Below are 18,533 nucleotides of genomic sequence, written 5' to 3'. Positions count from 1 at the left end.
TAGAAGTGCCCAAGTCTCTAGACTCTTGACCGGGAGGAGTTTGAAATTTAGCCTGTTGAGGGGGACTGGAGAATCCCTAAGGAGTTTCTAAGAATTTAGATCGAAGTGAATCTGAATTGGTAGTCTTAACAACTCGTGAGACAGAGTCAGAGTCTGGAGCCACTTAGTTTTCAGCAGAAAGTGCAGTTTGATTGTTTGGTGAGGTTGGTCCAAGGGTTTGAGTTTGTGTTGGAGAATGATGTGTAGGGTCTTTTGTCAAATCAATCACCTGTGTTCTAGAGGGACGAGGAAAAGCAACTTGTAGTGGTTCGACAGATTCTGTAGCTTGAATTGAATCATGAGATGTAAAATGTCCCAAATCCAGGTGTTGTTGCAGAAGTGGTTGATCAAGTGCCACAGGGATGTGATTGAGTCAGCAGCAGTAGTAGGCTGATATAAAAAGTACACAATTATAAGTTAAGATTTATTCTAATTCAAATGAAATATATATAGAAATGATGATGTTACCAGAATGAGTCTTGGCTTTCGAATTAACTTAACACCAGGGTCTAAATCAGTTGTATCCTCTGATTGAGAGGAAGCTGCAAGAATGTTCCGGATGGTTTGCTCACTTCCATCAGAGCTTTCACTTGATGGTTGCAACTATAGCTGAAGGAAAAAATCAAAATCAAGAATTGTTAAACAGATATGATTTTCGAAATATTCTAATTCGAAGTACATGGGTGTGTGTAAAAATAGTTACCCTTCTGGAAGTCTTGGTGGGAGTCCTTCGACTTTTATGTTGTGGTTATCGAGAAGAGGCTGTGGTGTCAGCTTTTCTTTTTTGAGATTTTTTGGGAGAACCTTCAGCAGCAGGGTCTGTTCGAATGGCAGATTGCTGAATCTCCTCTAAAGTGCGACTGTACCTATAGTAGTAAGCGGTCCACCATTCGAGACAAGACTTGGTGATATATGAGCTGCGATCATAAACAAGGAAATTAAAATGTTCCCTTTGTTGTTGATTTGTCGAGAGGAGGAAATCAAGTTCACTTTGAGAAGTCAAAATGATATGGCAAAATGGTTTGTTGTTTCGAGGAAGAGGGGTTGGAATGGCCTGTGAGAATCCCAGTTGCCTAGCTGTGAAGTGAAGGGCGTACAGGGTCACCTTGAATTTTTCCTTCTTGTGCTGGGGTAGCCCTGTAGGGATTACTTGAACGGCTAGCAAGTTTGCCCAATTTCGATTAGCCAGTTCATTTTCTTCAGTATCATGTGGAAAAAGCAAGCGATTGAGCCATGCAGGACCACAATTTCGACAAAAAGGGGGCGAAAGTGATCTTTTCATTGTAAAAATCTTTACAAGAATGGAAGAGAGAAAAAACAGCCCAAAATCGGTTTTTATCTTATTGTGTATCTGGGAAGTTTGGCTTGTAGTCAGCCAATCAGAAGCCTTCAATGTGTTGCTTGTCAGTAGCACCACCCCCAGACTTTGTCATATACTTTTCGAAAATGGCATTAAGCCATAATTGGAGAAGTCAGAGGGGGCCACCAGTACTGATCAGACAATTGTTTCGGAGACAATGTACAAATTGTCCTAGCTCTTCGAAAACTTGCCCGAAAAGAAGCTTGGCCAAATTAAGGGTATTTCCTTCATGAAGCAGAGCAGCCAAAGGAAGGAAAAACTTTGACATCTGGACACTTTGAGAACAGAAAATAATGGCATTTAGCCAATAGAATAGAAAGGCTACATGCTCGTCATCTGTGACGGCAGTGCCCTCTTTGCCGATGTGGTGAGCAATGAAATCACTATAAGAACTGGTAGGGGCAATGTTGTAGTAGCGTTTGGGTTGCATGTCGGGAGTGCAGTCTGGAGGATTTATGGAAAGTCCTGTAATAGCGGCCACATCCAAGAGAGACATACCAATCATTCCATAAGGGAGGTGAAAATTATTGGTTGTCCTATTCTAGAAACAGGTTACAACTCCAATCATCCAAGGGAGCGTTGAAGGTGAGAAGTGAGAGAGCTTTTGGAGTTCTTGAATACCTAGAGCCCCCAAGCAGTGCTTTTTGTAGGAGCAAGGCGCTAAAGCCAGGCCGTGAAGTCGGTACCCCGAGGATTAATCTTTGGATTATTCCTGAAAGGTTTCTGATTAATGAAGAAAGAGATATCGAGGGCTTGGTTGATCAACAGATCTTCTCCCTGGGCACTAGGGAAGAAAGGTGATTTCTTATTCGCCCTTTCTAGGGATTCGACAGGCCCAAGGAAACAATGTGTATCTTCACCCACTGTGAAAGGGATCAGGATTCTAGTATCATTAACTTGAAGCTGTGGATCGTCAATAACTTCATCATTGACTTGATTCAGCACATGAAGGGCTGGTGGAGCTGGTGGTGCGACCACCAGACCGTTACCCTTATCTTGGGCAGCAGCATGAGAAGAGGAAACGGTCATTGCAGAACAGAGAAAAAGGAAGTTTGAAAGGTTAAGGGTTATGCAAGAAAGATTGATGCAAGAGGAATTCAGAGAGCAATGGTTCGAGAAAAATTGAACGAGGGCGAAAATGTCGAATTTAAAGGAAGTGTTACTGTAACTGTTATCACAGAAGGAATGCAAAAAGAGATAACTTTGTGAGGAAGGTAAAGTGGTGGAAAGAGAAAGTGCAAGTCTCGGAAAACATGTCGAGTGGATCAGTATTAATGGGGAAGTTAAATGGTAATTATTACTGATTTAAGAGATTGAAATTTGAATTTGGATTAAGTGTTTCATCTTTCAAATAATGCTATTGAAGACAAACACATTAATCCAATGGGGGCAATTTGTTGATCGAATCGAGATAAGTTGGTTCGAGGTAGTGAAAAGGTCGATCGAGATGTGAGCTATTGTCGAAGAAATACACGTGCATGAATTGGTTGAAGGTACCTGACACAGACTCGATTTTAAACACTTTATTAAATCGAACGGGTCCAATCGAAGTAAGTATTCTAAGGAAGAAATCGAATAGTGGTTCGAATAGTAGATCGAGCAGTTACGTGAGTGGAGAAGTTGGAGGCTTTCACCATGTGAGGAATTGATGGGTGACGTTTCATTAGCAAAAGAGTGGGAACGGTTACCAAGTAGTGTGCATTAAAGACAGCACCATGTAATCAATAATCGGTTACAATGAGTAGACTATAAATATTAGAAAGTTTTAGGGAATGAAGGTTGGAACCTTTCTCCAGAAATACACTCAAGCACACTCATATCCCACCGAATTCCTGAGTCTGCATTCGAGTTTAATTTCTGTAGGGTTCCTTCTATTGTCTTTAAATTCCATTTACATTTTTTGTAAACTTTACTTTTCTTGTCAAATTTATGTTTCAAGTAACAATTTAAATTTCAAATGCAATTTACATTCTAGTACCTTTAATTTTCATGTCAAAAGTCCTTTGACCCAGCCGAAGGCATCTTTACCGTTTTCCTTTAATTTCAATGCAATCTTTTCGATTTCAATCAATTTAACTTTTGAATTGCTTGCTTTTTAACTTCTTTTATCTTTTTACAAAACTTTTATTTACTTGTTATTTTAATACTAATCTAATCGAAGAAACTTTGATGCACTTATAGAAAACTGGTACCTGCAAAAGAGGAGTAGGTTTTGCTCCCAAACTATTAGAATCGAATCACTATCAATTTACTAAAAATCGACAAAACAATTTCATATATATATATATATATATATATATATATATATATATATATATATATATAAGTTGAAATTCCGCACTAACAGTTATGCCATTTATTCTAATCCTAATATCTCTTTTATAATTATTAACTTAATTGTTGGAATCACTTGCAGATATTACCTCTATTTGACTCGAAGATTCTAGTTGAATAAAAATATTTAATTTTTGAAGATCAACCTAGGTTGATACTGCTAAATAGTATTATATGAACAAAAAAAATGATAGAATAAACGGATAATAGCTATAAAATTTTTAATTTTTATTATAATTTAGGTGAATTTTATTAAAACTCTTATCGAATTAGTTTGCTTAATAAACTTCTCATATGTTGTAATAAGAATGGGATGTGGATGCCCATTTTCATGCAGCACTCACATTCTCAAAGAAGGAATAATAATTAATGAATGTTGAAAATGATCCCCCTCATACATGTATAAATAGAGGCCTTTGCCTCCGAGAAAAGCAAGCAAATAATAAATCACAAATCAATTCTCTCTCTTATTTTACTGAGCAATATTTCTCTTTCTCATTTTATATATATATATATATATATATATATATATATCTCTCTCTTATTTTATATAAATTACATCATATAATATTAAGTGAATAGATAAATTTCTTACATTATAGTGAGATACGAGCATATCTATATTTCTATATTTTATATTTATTTCTCTTCTTTATTTATTTATTTTACAACACGTTATCAGTACGAGACTCTGATCAAATTTTTAAGGAAGACTCAGGTAACAAATTTTCATTATGTCGAAGCTCTCTCATCTTGAATTCAATGCTCTTGATATATCTGGAAACAATTATTTATCATGGATATTAGATGCTGAAATCCATCTTGATTCAATGGATCTTGGAGATACCATTAAGACTGAAAATAATGCATCCCAGAAGGATAAAGCCAAAGCCATGATTTTTCTTCGTCGTCATCTTGACGAAGGATTGAAAAATGAATATCTCACATTAAAAGATCATGTAGATCTTTGGAAAGACCTTGAAAAAAGGTATAATCATCAGAAAACGGTGATACTTCCTCAAGCTCGATATGAATGGACGCACTTGCGTTTACAAGATTTTAAATCTATAAATGAATATAATTCTGCAATGTTTCGAATCACCTCACGAATGAAATTATGTGGGGAAAAGATAACTGATCATCATATGTTGGAGAAAACTTTCTCAGCCTTCCATGCCTCGAATGTGCTCCTACAGCAGCAGTATCGAGAAAAAGGGGTTTAAAAACATTCTGAGTTAATTTCTTGCCTTCTTGTTGCTGAACGCAACAATGAATTGCTATTGAAAAATCATGAAGCATGCCCGGCTGGCACCGCCCCATTTCCTGAAGTAAATGCGGAAAATTACCCCAGAAGAGGTAAATGGCAAGGTTTTAATAACAAGAAAAATTATGGAAGAAAAAGAAATTATATTCAAAAGAGAGGATCTCAACAGAAGTAGGACAAAGAAAGAAATATCGGACAGAATAAATTAACAGAGGATAAGTGTTTCTGTTGTGGTGGAAAGGGCCATTGGTCACGTACCTGCCGTACCCCAAGGCACCTAGTCGATCTTTACCAAGCATCCTTGAAAAAGGACGACAAGGGAAAAGAATCGAATTTCGTTTCAAATGATGCTGAAAATTCCACCACTCATTATGATGTATCTGATTTCTTTGAGGATTCTAAAGGAAATATTGGTCATTTGATCAATGATGGAATAGTTTAAAATGTAGGATTGTTACGTATCCATGTAAATAAATAATGTAAAGAACTTATTAAGTTTTATTTTATATGTATTTAAGTTTCAAAAGTAATGTATATAAATAATGAAATATTAATGTTTATGAATTTTGAAATCATTAAATGTGTTATGTTTTAAAATAAAATTTTAGTATATGATATTATTGTTATGTACAGTATTTCTTAGGAAAATAATTCCGATCAAATATTCAATTTAACTGTACATACTACTCATTTTATTATTATTATTTGTCTTTGAAGAGAATGACAAGGATATGTAATGAAGATGTATGCCTTGCGGATAGTGCAAGTTCGCACACTATTCTCAAAAGTGATATATATTTTACCAATCTTGTGCCAAAAGAAGAATATGTTAATACTATTATTGGCTCAGGCAATGTGATAGAAGGCTCCGGAAGAGCTATAATTTTGTTTCCTGGAGGAACAAAATTTATAATAAATAATGCACTGTTGTCTACCAAGTCTCGAAGAAACTTGTTGAGTTTTAAAGATATTCACCGAAATGGATATCATATTGAGACTATGAATGAGGGAAATCATGAGTACTTATGTATCACAACTCATGATTCAAATAAAAAATTTATATTAGAAAAATTACCCTCACTTTCATCTGGGTTATATTATACCATACTTAGTGCAATTGAATCACATGCCACTGTAAACCAGAAGTTTACTAGACCAAATGAATTCATAACTTGGCATGATAGATTGGGTCATCCGGGAACAACCATGATGCGGAGAATTATTGAAAACTCCCATGGACATTCACTAAAGAACCAGAAGATTCTTAAAACTAGTGAATTTTGTTGTGCTGTATGTTCTTAGGGAAAGTTAATATTAAGGCCATCACCGGTAAAGATTGGATTTGAGTCCCCTGAATTCCTAGAAAGGATTCAAGGTGATATATGTGGACCTATTCATCCACCATGTGGATCTTTTAGATATTTTATGGTCCTAATAGACGCATCTTCAAGATGGTCACATGTGTGCTTATTATCTTCTCGCAACCTGGCGTTTGCGAGATTATTGACTCAAATTATTCGATTAAAAGCACAATTTCCAGAAAATCCAATTAAAGCAATTCGTCTTGATAAATGCTGGTGAATTTACTTCCCAAATTTTTTATGCTTATTGTATGGCTAATGGAATAAGTGTTGAACATCCAGTAGCTTATGTTCACACACAAAATGGGTTATAGCAGAATCGCTTATTAAACGCCTCCAATTAATTGCTAGACCCTTGCTTATGAGAACAAATCTCCCAACCTCGGTTTGGGGGCATGCTATTTTACATGCCGCAACACTTATTCGTTTGAGGCCAACGAGTTCTCTCCTATGCAATTAGCCTTTGGCCAGCAGCCAAATGTTTCCCATTTAAGAATATTTAGGTGTGCGATATATGTTCCCATTGCACCACCTAATCGCACTAAAATAGGACCCCAAAGAAAATTGGGGATATATGTTGGATATGATTCTCCCTCTATAGTGAGGTATCTTGAGATACAAACTGGAGATGTATTTAAAGCCCGTTTTGCGGATTGTCATTTTGATGAATCAAAATTTTCAACATTGGGGGGAGAGAATAAGCTTCCTGAAAAGGAACTTAATTGGAATGCATCATCCTTGATGCATTTAGATCCTCGATCAGGGCAATGTGAACTCGAAGTTCAAAAGATTATACATTTGCAAAGAATAGCAAATGAATTGCCTGATGCATTTTCCGATACAAAGAGGATAACCAAATCTTATATACCAGCGAAAAATGCCCCAATACGAATTGATGTCCCAGTTGGACAAATTGCCACCGAAGCAAATACACGCCAGAAGCGTGGCAGGCCTGTCGGTTCCAAAGACAAAAATCCTCGAAAGAGAAAAGAGGTAAATATTATTCCTATTGAAAAAGACATAGTAGAGACATCTGCAGTTGTCCAAAATTCTGATATAGTTTTAACGCCAGAAGACGTTCAGGTACCTGAAAATAGTGAAAATGTCGAGATCTTAATAAATTATGTCTTTACAGGAGAGAAATGGGATCGAAATAAGACAATTGTCAATGAAATATTTGCATATAATGTGGCATTAAATATCATGCATGAAAGTAAGGAGCTTGAGCCAAGATAAGTCGAAGAATGTCGACAAAGAAATGATTGGCCAAAATGGGAAGCAGCCATGAAGGCTGAATTAGACTCACTTGCAAAACGTGAAGTTTTTGGACCTGTAGTCCGTACACCTGAAGATGTAAAACCTGTTGGATACCGATGGGTATTTGTGAGAAAACGAAATGAGAAAAATGAAGTTGTGCGCTATAAAGCCCGACTTGTGGCACAAGGTTTTTCACAAAGGCCCGGTATAGATTATGAAAAAACGTATTCCCCTGTAGTGGATGCGATAACATTGCGTTATTTGGTCAGTTTATCTGCATATCATAAACTGCATATGCATTTAATGGATGTGGTAACAGCCTACTTATACGGCTCATTAGATCGGGATATCTATATGAAAGTCCCTGAAGGACTAAAGATATTTAAACCATCCAATGAATATTCGCAAGGGTTATACTCAGTCAAATTGCAAAGATCTTTATATGGTCTGAAGCAATCTGAACGAATGTGGTAAAATCGTCTTACTGAGTATCTGGCCAAAAATGGATTCAAGAATGATGATATCTGTCCATGAGTTTTCATAAAGAAAACTACATCTGGATTCATTATTATTGCTGTGTACGTTGATGATTTAAATATCATTGGGACTCCTGAAGAGATTCCAACAATAATATAAACTCTAAAAGAAGAGTTTGAGATGAAAGATCTTGAAAGGACTAAATTTTGTCTCGGCCTGCAGATCGAGCATATAAAAAAATGGGATCTTTATTCATCAAACAACATACACAAAAAAGATCTTGAAGAGATTTTATATGGATAAGTCACATCCCTTGAGTACCCCAATGATCGTAAGATCTTTGGATGTGGAGAAGGATCAATTCCGTCATAAAGAAGAAAATGAAGATATCCTTGGTCCTGAAGTACCATATCTTAGTGCCATTGGAGCGCTAATGTATCTTGCTAATAATACAAGACCTGATATATCATTTACTGTGAATTTACTAGCAAGGTATAGTTCCTCTCCAACCAGAAGACATTGGAGTGGAATCAAGCAAATCTTTCGATATCTTCATGGAACGGTTGATATGGGATTATTTTATCCCTATGGATCCAAGTCACAACTAGTTGGCTATGCAGATGTCGGATACTTGTCTGATCCACATAAAGGGAGATCTCAAACAGGATACCTGTTCACATATGGTGGTACAGCTATATCTTGGAGGTCCACGAAACAGACAATTGCTGCAACATCCTCTAATCATGCTGAAATACTGGCAATTCATGAAGCTAGTCGCGAGTGTTTTTGGCTGAGGAGTCTGATTCAATATATTCTGTCATCATGTGGACTGATTGATCATAAGATAGCTCCAACTGTCCTGTTTGAAGATAATACAGCATGCATTGCTCAACTTAAGGGTGGATACATCAAAGGTGATAGAACAAAGCATATTTCTCCCAAATTCTTCTTCACTCATGATCTTCAAAATCAAGGGACAATTGATGTCCAACAGATCCGCTCAAGTGACAATCTGGCAGATTTATTTACAAAGTCACTCCCAAAATCCTCCTTTAAAAGATTGGTACATGAGATTGGGATGCGCTGATTTTGAGACATTAAATGATGTCGGCAAGAGGGGGAGACTGTACTCTTTTTTCCTTGGTTAAGTTTTTTTTTCCCATTGGGTTTTTCTCGACAAGGTTTTTAATGAGGCAGTCCCCATCACAAAAGATATTATACTCTTTTTCCTTCACTAAGGTTTTTCCCACAGGGTTTTCCTTTAGTAAGGTTTTAATGAGGCAATAATCCTAAATGGGCATCCAAGGAGGAGTGTTGTGATAAGAATGGGACGTAGATGCCCATTCTCATGCAGTACTCACATTCTCAAAGAAGGAATAATAATTAATGATGTTGAAATTGATCCCCCTCATACATGTATAAATAGGGGCCTTTGTCTCCGAAAAAAGCAAGCAAGTAATAAATCACAAATCAATTCTCTCTCTTATTTTACTGAGCAATATTTCTCTTTCTCATTATATATATATCCCTCTCTTATTTTATATACATTACATCATATAATATTAAGTGAATAGATAAATTTCTTACATTATAGTGAGATACGAGCATATTTATATTTCTATATTTTATATTTATTTCTCTTCTTTATTTATTTATTTTACAACATCATAGTCCTTAGTTTGACCAATTTAATATTGGTTCGGTTTCTTATCTTAGTATTAATCCAAATAAAAATATTATGTGACTAAATAATATATGTAACAAAATACTTATATATATATATATATATTACTTGTACAATCTCAATTGAATTTTTAATATTTTGTATTTTCTCATTTTTTTATTCTTCTATAACTTCTTTTTTTATATTTCTTATCTTGTCTTGTATTTTTTTATATTTTTTCTTTTTATGTTTATTTCACTATAAATTTTATGAAAAAAAAAATTAAAGAAGTAAGACAGAAAAAAAAAAAAGAAAAAATTAGAAGAAATACAAAATACAAATATTTTTATAATAGATATAGAAAATTTTTTTGGCACAACCACTGAACTTTATGTGTTTATATAATAAAAATTTTTGTACTTTTTATTCTGTTTTTAATTTATACCTTTTTATATCTTCTATTATTAAATGACTGTTTTATTATCTTGAATTTTACTTGAGTAACCAAATTCTTTGAGACTTAATAAATAATTCTGTGCCATTTTTTTTCTCAGGTTGCTACAGAGCCAGCACTTCAATATCACTCTTGAGTCGTGCGTGCCGCCTTACTAGGAAGCTACAGCCGCAGAGGTGACCGGTGCCGACCCAAAGCACCTTCTTCGCATCTCCTCCTTCTCTTTCGCGGTACTCTAAACACCAACCAGTCTTTCAATTCGTTTTCTTCTTTTTCTCGCTTTCAACGTTTCCCATATATCTCAACTCATTTTTTTTTGTTCTCACAGCATCTAAACCCTAACCTAAACAGCTAAACCCTTTCTTACACTCAGAAAAGAAGAAGAGAGATATGGTGAGGCTCACCGCTGATTTGATCTGGAAAAGCCCTCATTTCTTCAATGCCGTCAAAGAACGCGAGTTAGACCTTCGAGGTATATTATATATTTCTCCATTTCTCACTCTTTTCCTCTCTTTAATTAATTAAATTGCTTCTCTTTTTTGTTTTCAGGCAACAAGATCCCTGTAATCGAAAACTTGGGAGCTACTGAGGTGCACAAAATTTCGGTCTTTTGCTTTGAAGTTTTTATTTTTTATGCTTCAAGTAATATATTAGGTTGACTTTTCCTATTTTTCGTTCCAAATGTAGCATTGGTTTTGGTTCCCCTTGGTGTTGGTAAATTTTGTGTTTCTTGCAGGATCAATTTGACACCATTGATTTATCTGACAATGAGATTGTGAAGCTAGAAAATTTACCCTATCTTAACCGGTTGGGAACTATGCTCATAAATAATAATAGAATTACCAGAATTAACCCTAACATTGGAGGTACAGTTTTAGCTTTGCATTGTTCATATCAATGTTGCACTTGGTTATACAGCATGTAACTTACTTGCCTTGTGATTTTTTACAATGCAGAATTCTTGCCAAAGTTGCATACGCTAGTTCTCACGAACAACAGGATTGTCAACTTAGTCGAAATTGATCCCCTCGCGTCCCTTCCGAAGCTCCAGTACCTTAGCTTGCTAGACAACAACATTACGAAGAAGCAGAATTACAGGCTTTATGTTATTCACAAGCTGAAGTCTCTTAGGGTTTTAGATTTCAAGAAAGTGAAAAACAAGGTATAGGTTATCATTTTTGTCGCTTTTGATAGTTTGGTCCCTAGATTTTTCTTTGGAATATGACAGTTATGAAATTTTGATAATGCCTACTTTCAATTAATAAATTAACGGTTTCAGCTAGAAAACCAGAAGTAAACCTTGAACACGTTGATTCCATGTGTTAGCTTTACTGTGTATAAATTTTTTATTAGGCAGCTATAGTTTTTACTCTGGTTAAGCATTCTTTGGCTAAGTGACTTGAAAATTAAACTGGACATTGCCATAAATTGCAATGTCTATTGGATGATGATGATGTATGTTGATATGGTTTATATAATCTGCTTTAGGATATCTATTCATAATTCATAAGGTTTATCTTGTATTTACTTGTTATAGGATTATCTTAGATATCATCATCTTATCTGTGTGTATAACTATTTGGGTGATGCTATGGTGAAGAGTGAAGATTATTTCTTTTAGTAGAGAAAAAACCCACCAAAAAAATTTGTCATGTGCAATGTTCTAAATTTAGTAAAAATCTTAACTCTTCACCTAATTCTACTCCTCACCAAGAAATTCCCTAACTATTTATATGTCTTGTATGTTTATGTTGTTGTTATTCAGAGTGTGTCTGAGAAATATATAAGTAAAATATTTAGCCCTTCTCCACTTTTCATTCTTCTCAGCTTTGTTAAGGAAATTAACAATATATTGTTGGGTTTATTTCTTATTACCAACTCCACTTCCCCCATTAATTATAGGACTAAGGATTGTTCTTTGAAATTAATAGGAAAGATTGGAGGCAAAGCGCTTGTTTGATTCAAGGGAAGCTATAGATGAAGTTCAAAAGTCACCGCCAAAAAGAATTTCACCTCCTGAAACTCCAAATGTTCCAGAAGTTGCTGAAGAACAACAGACGCCCAAAGTGGTTGCTCCCACACCAGAGCAAATCATTGCTATTAAGGTATAAACTATAAAGAGAAGTGAACGTAGCTTTTGTGAGCCTTATTGCTAATAGGTGTGATCATGTGACATGCACTTACATTTTTGATTCAGATCTATAATTAATGCATTTGAAGCTACTTGACTGAAAATTTGTAGATGAGATGGTTAGCTACTTCTTTTCACCCATAGCTTAACAACTAACTATCTATAGCCAGCTGCTCCAAAGTGAAGGGAGACACACAGTGACAACCTTGAATCCCATATAGATTTGTTCCATATAGAAGAAGTCACCTTACATGACTCAAATGAGTTTCTTTTATTTTTTTTCTCTCTTGAATTTGTGATGATATTTGTCAATAGCATTGAGGTATTACTACTATTCACCACCGTTTGCAGACTGCAGAAAAAATCTTGAGCTTAGACTGTTGCAGTTTTGCTTCTTGATTTGTTCTGCATAATATTAACATTTTGGATGGATGAAACTTCTTAATCTGTTCTGCTTTAGTTTTATTTTGTCGCATGCATAGAAAATGCCACGGATATGCAAGTGATGTCCCCAACTAAATATATTACAGGACCTTGGAAAGTAACTTTGTACTGCACAATTCATTATCTTTTAAGTTAGTGTAAGGGTCTCATTTTTGCCCACCATTGATTCATTTCACAAGTTCTTTTAATAGTTAATCATTGTCTAATAAATCATCTTTCATGCATATGAGATATTATCTGAATTAAGAAATCATTGTTGTTTTAGATTTTAGTAATTGATTATCTTGATGAGCTATAAATTTCAAATTATCTGTGAATCTGGTGCAACAAGTTGTTAACTCTGTTATGTGTGTTTTAACATATTTCTGCTGTGTGCAGGCTGCCATTGTGAATTCACAGACCCTTGAAGAAGTTGCAAGACTTGAAAAGGTCCTTGCATTTCTAGATCTGATGTTCACTTGTTCAATTTTAATTTTTGCTCTCAGCTGTTTACTTCTTAGATGACCTTTTCTTCTGATTGCTCATTTTTGTAAAGAGAATCTGTTGTCCTTTGTATTCCTCCTCTGCTGTCTAATTTTCTCTTTAATCACAAAACAAAAAAATCATTGAGATTGTCAAGAACATCATACCATGATTTTCAAAGTTAATAATAAAATGAGATCTCAAATGACCTGTTATTTTAACTGTTTGCTAGCCTTAAAAGTTTATAGACAAGATCTTTGTTCGTAAAAAGAAGAAAAACTATTTAGTTCTTGTTAACAAGGTAAGCTCAATAGCGGCCCTAAACTTGAGTATGTGTGTTTAGGTGAAGCAGAATGCTGTCTAGAAAATGAAAGAAAACTATTTTAGATTCTTGCTACAAGGGTAATCAAAATTGATAGTTCCCCTAAACTTGCGGAGCACACAATTATGGGAAGCCTTGATATGATATTTCCTTTGGCTGTTATCTTCGTTGAGGATTTCTTTTCATCTAACTTCAATTTCTTATCTATGGTTAAAAATTGATGCTAATGCAACACATTTGATTTGGTGATATGGTGACAGGCACTGAAGTCTGGTCAGCTTCCAGCCGATTTTGAAGGTTTGAATGACAATATGGTGTTGGATAATGCTCATGAAAAGCATGAGGAGACGATTCAAGAAAGCAAAGATCAAGCTGACGGTGAATCTGATGATACGAAAGAGCAGAAGGATACTGATACTTCTCCAATGGAACAGGTATGATACCATATTATGCTCCTGTCGAACATATATCTTCTGTATGTAGTACCTAGCAGTTTTATTTGGTTCTAGTATGCAAAACTAAATAATTAGTTCAAAAACTAAAATTACAATATTATGTTGTTGCTTGTTTGTCACAACTGTAGTTTACTTCTTTCATTCCATTTTTAATCATGAAAGGAATAAATGAGTGGAGGCTTAGAAGTATGCATTCAATGGTTTGCAAAAGGTTATAGATATAAAATATCTCAACTCTAGAAGAATGAGTGCATGTAGTTCTTATTACTGTTGCAGTTGCCTAATTGTTTTATATCCATATATAGTGTATATTCTTTTGTTCTCATCTTGTACTAGATCTGTTCATGTTTCTAACCATCATATTAGGCATTGAAAATAGAGAGCATGCAATGATATACGGGGCATCCATTGCACTATGAATTATTTGAAGTTTGAGTAATGCTAAGGAACCAACTTTTTTCGACCAATATCAGCCAATTTTTTTAATAAATTATCTGTCTGAAATTCTAGACCTTAAATTATAACTCTTAACCCTATATCTTAAATTATAAACCTAAATCCTTAAGTTGGCTAAGATTGGCCAACTAAAAGTTGGTTTCTATATTTTCTTGAAGAAAAAATGCTTCTAAAGAAGTTTAATTTCCTTTGAACTGCTTTGAGTTGATGAATATTGCAGTTGTCTGTGTTTCTTGGCTTGTCATCAATTTTCATTACATTTTTTTTCAGGAGTAGAGCAAGGATTTTGTAGTATTCCTATAGCCTCGCGAATTTCTTCAATGTTGGGTTCTAGGGTAAAAAATCTAGGTGATTTTCCTAGGTGTGCTTGATGAAGCTCCAGCCTCCAGACATGTACCAAAGTGTGTAGGACTAAATAGGCAAGTATTTTAAACCATTTTTGAGTCTCTTGAATTGTTTGGTACTTAGGGTTTCTTTTCCGATCATGATGTATCAATGCTTTAGTGTTTTCATGTATTGAAAAGTTGTCTTCACTCTTCACAATGAATATGATACTTTCGTCCATAGTCACTCATTTGCAGGCTTCTTAAGATGTCCAGCACATGACCAATATATAAGAAAAAAAGCGACCTGAAACTTTGTGCTCGTTTGTTTTTGAAAAAATGTTTTCAATGAAACAAGATTGCACTTGAAAACTTGTCACCAAGAAAATGAAGCTATTCTGTGATTTTGAAAAGATATAATGTTTTGACAATAGTTTGAGCGAATGAAATTTCTTGATGACGTGATTTTCTTAAGGCGTTAACTGTGACAATACACAATAGTCCCACATAGTATGAAATTAGGAATTAGGCCTGTACACATCCAAGTAATATTGCCATCGAAGTCTAACAAAGTAGGCTCAATCCTTACAAAAATCACTCTCATTAAAAAGAGTGTGGTTACACGCATATATATTATTCTTCCAACCAAGTTATTTACGTTCACGACCATAGCTTTACATTATCGTCATCGTTTTTTAATTCTTCTTCTCCGCGTTTCTTTTCCTTCTTCTTCTTCGCTTGTTTTCTTCTCCGAGTTTTGAATTATGTAGAATGAGGAGTCCAAATGTATTTTAATTCACTAAAAAATGAACCAAAATTATGTAATGATTACAACACAATTAACTCATAAATGAACCGAAATTACATAACAATTGTGATATATAAATTCGGTTCGAAAACAAATACACAAACAAGATGGAATCATGAATAAAAACACATCTAAAATCAATTTTGGATCAGACAACGTCATTAATATGTTTCTTCTTTTTTGTTTGATATTTTTTTTTTTAGTTTTATTCCTCTCAAGAGAGTAAATCAAGAAGAATTTTGAAAAAATGAAATAAGAAGGAGAAGATGAAGAAGAAAAAGATGAAAAAGAAGAAGAAGAAGCAGTAGAAGATGAGGAGAAAGTTTTGAATTATGCAGGACAACGAATCCAAATGCATCTTAATTCACTCAGAAATGAACCGAAATTGCGCAATGAATTGCGACACAATTAACACAAATAAATCGAAATTACATAATGATTGTGACACAATTAATTCAGAAACAAAAAGAAGCCAAGTAAAGAATCTGCAGGTTTGAGAAGTAATGGATGTTAATAATAAAAGATTTTCAACATGAACTTAGAGATTTTTGCATGGGGATTGCAAGTTCAACTGAGGAGAATTTAGCTACAACAGAGGAAAAGATTTTTGAAAAAGGTCTTTTAGAGAAAAGGAGTATATTCATGGTATCTCTTATATTAAATTTATAATTCATATCAGAACTATTTGCGAGATTTCATTTTCTGGGGTTGTAAAAGTTGATGAAATACGCTTTTCTTTGTTTTTGTAGAATACTTGGAAAATATTCATTGTATTCATTATTTCTTGTTATGTTTTTTTCTATTTAATTTTATTGGCTTTCTAAGACCTTGTCCAAGAGCTAAACTCAAATTTAACACATAAATTCAGAAATCGTGTTAAATTTGAGTAAATCAAGAAGAATTTTGAGAAAATGAAATAAGAAGGAGAAGATGAAAAAGAAGAAGAAGAAGCAATAGAAAATGAGGAGGAAGCGGAGAAATAGTTTTGAATTGTGCAGGACAACGAGTTCAAATGCAGCTTAATTCACTCAGAAATGAACCAAAAATTATATAATGATTACGACACAATTAACTCATAAATGAACCGAAATTTACCATAATGATTGCGACACATAAACTCGATTCGAAAACAAGCACACAAACAAGACTGAATCATAAACAAAAACACATTCAAAATCAATTTTGGATCAGACGTCATTAATGTCTCTTCTTCTTTTTTGTTTGATATTTTCTTCTCATTTTCTTAGTTTTATTCTTCTCAAAAGAGTAAATCAAAAAGAATTTTGAGAAAATGAAACAAGGTAAAGATGAAGAAGAAAAAGATGAAAAAGAAGAAGAAACAGTAGAAGATGAGGAGAAAGAGGAGAAAGATGTTTGAATTGTGCAGGAAAAGGAGTCCAAATGCACCTTAATTCGCTCAGAAATGAACCGAAATTATATAATGATTGCGACACATGTAACTCAGAAATGAGTCACAATTAACTCAGAAACGAACCGAAATTACATAACAATTGCGACACAATTAACTCAGTTAAAAACAATATCACAATCACAAACAAGACAGAATCACGAACAAAAACACATCAAAAATCAATTTTGGATTAGACAACATTATTAACATGTCAAAAATTCAACAATAATAATAACAATAACGACGATAACAATAATTATGATATGTATAAGAAGAAGATGATGATAACGATAATGATAATGATTATGATGATGGTGATGGAAGAAGAGGAGAAGAGAAAAGGAGAAAAAGAAGAAATTTAAATGAGAAAAGAAGGATAAGGTGGTGGTGTTGTTGGTGATATCGATAATGAAAAAAGAAAGTGTTGTTAGTGATAACGATAACGAAATAAGCGACGGCAGACACGCGTGAATTTGAAATATTTGGTTGAACTTATTTAGGGTTATGACTTGGATATAAAATTTTACTGATTAGAAATTTGGGGACATATGTACTGGTAAATAGGATTTTCTCACTTGATATTTAGTGATTTATGGTTGATTAAAGTTAATGTATTACAAAAAATGGTGATATAACGATTTAATACGACTGCTGTTAATGATATTTTATTTCTTTAGGGGTTATTTTGTTAGTTACAATTTTTTTAAATGTTAATTTGGTGGTTTATTTCCTTTCCATAAAAAAATACTTTAAAATTATAAATGCTTTTTACTTTTATCAATAAAAATTAGGCTGAGGATAATATTGGTTGCCTTAAAACATAGAAAGGGAACTGAAAAACATAGGCTCTAAAAATTAAGTTTGGTGAAAACATAAGCTGCTTTAAATCCATAATTTTTATCTGAAATTACAAATTTTTTTTAAATTTTAATATTTTTCTTTTTAATCCAATCGTGTCTCTCACCAAACCAAATTGCGAAGGCACCAACTCACATGGTTCTCTTCAAGCAATTCCTAAAAGATTGAACAAAGATTGTTACATTGGAAGGACGTTAGAATGGTTGTCTTATTATTATTGTATTGTTCAATTTATATAATATTTTGTATGATATTGAGTGTCCTACAATATTTTTTATGTTCATAATGATTTTTCTTGTATACAAAATTGAGAAAAATGAATTAATAAGTACTATAGCGTATTTGGGTTTTATATATAATACATGTTAGGTCTGGTGTTAGAAATTGGAACTATTCCGATGTGAATTAGAAATGAGCACACGTGTAGACCTCTTACCGGACGAGTAGATGATCGAGCTCTATCTTCTGTTCAGAGGAGCAATACTCAAAAACATATAGTATTGGAAAATTTTCAAGATACACCTGTATTTTACTAATTTTTAACTGTTTATCTTAGTTATAAAAAATATATATAATATATATAATTAAAATTAACTATTAAAAATGACTGAAACATTAATATATTAATATATTTAAAAATATTTTTATAATATT

The 18,533-nt window shown here is 33.8% G+C and overlaps 1 protein-coding gene across 2 annotated transcripts; it reads left to right on the top strand.

Annotated features, from left to right (window-relative positions):
• Positions 1 to 10,237: 10,237 nt before the first annotated feature.
• Positions 10,238 to 15,053, top strand: U2A' (U2 small nuclear ribonucleoprotein A). 2 transcript variants are annotated; one of them, XM_016342899.3, is made up of 9 exons: positions 10,238 to 10,439; positions 10,583 to 10,681; positions 10,759 to 10,799; positions 10,946 to 11,075; positions 11,166 to 11,371; positions 12,141 to 12,314; positions 13,163 to 13,213; positions 13,829 to 14,002; positions 14,750 to 15,053. In XM_016342899.3, the coding sequence occupies exons 2-9, from the start codon at positions 10,600 to 10,602 to the stop codon at positions 14,753 to 14,755; spliced, it is 864 nt and encodes a 287-aa protein (XP_016198385.1). In that variant the 5' UTR covers positions 10,238 to 10,439; positions 10,583 to 10,599; the 3' UTR covers positions 14,756 to 15,053. The 2 variants fall into 2 exon arrangements, with proteins under 2 accessions (XP_016198385.1, XP_088339713.1); XM_088483587.1 differs by having other exon boundaries at positions 10,250 to 10,439; positions 10,538 to 10,681.
• The last annotated feature ends 3,480 nt before the right edge of the window (positions 15,054 to 18,533 follow it).

The sequence above is a fragment of the Arachis ipaensis genome, chromosome B4, assembly GCF_059453495.1.
Source record: "Arachis ipaensis isolate K30076 ecotype BB chromosome B4, ASM5945349v1, whole genome shotgun sequence".
NCBI lineage: Eukaryota > Viridiplantae > Streptophyta > Magnoliopsida > Fabales > Fabaceae > Arachis > Arachis ipaensis.
The sequence above is the reverse complement of the archived record's forward strand: the minus strand, read 5'-3'. Positions and strand labels throughout refer to the sequence as shown.

What these genes read in the sequence shown, in the direction of transcription:
- U2A' (XM_016342899.3), top strand. Translation starts at nt 10,600, where the DNA reads ATGGTGAGGCTCACCGCTGATTTGATCTGGAAAAGCCCTCATTTCTTC. An exon ending in ACGCGAGTTAGACCTTCGAG is followed by an intron (nt 10,682 to 10,758) that starts GTATATTATATA and finishes TTTTGTTTTCAG; the next exon opens with GCAACAAGATCCCTGTAATC. An exon ending in AATTAACCCTAACATTGGAG is followed by an intron (nt 11,076 to 11,165) that starts GTACAGTTTTAG and finishes TTTACAATGCAG; the next exon opens with AATTCTTGCCAAAGTTGCAT.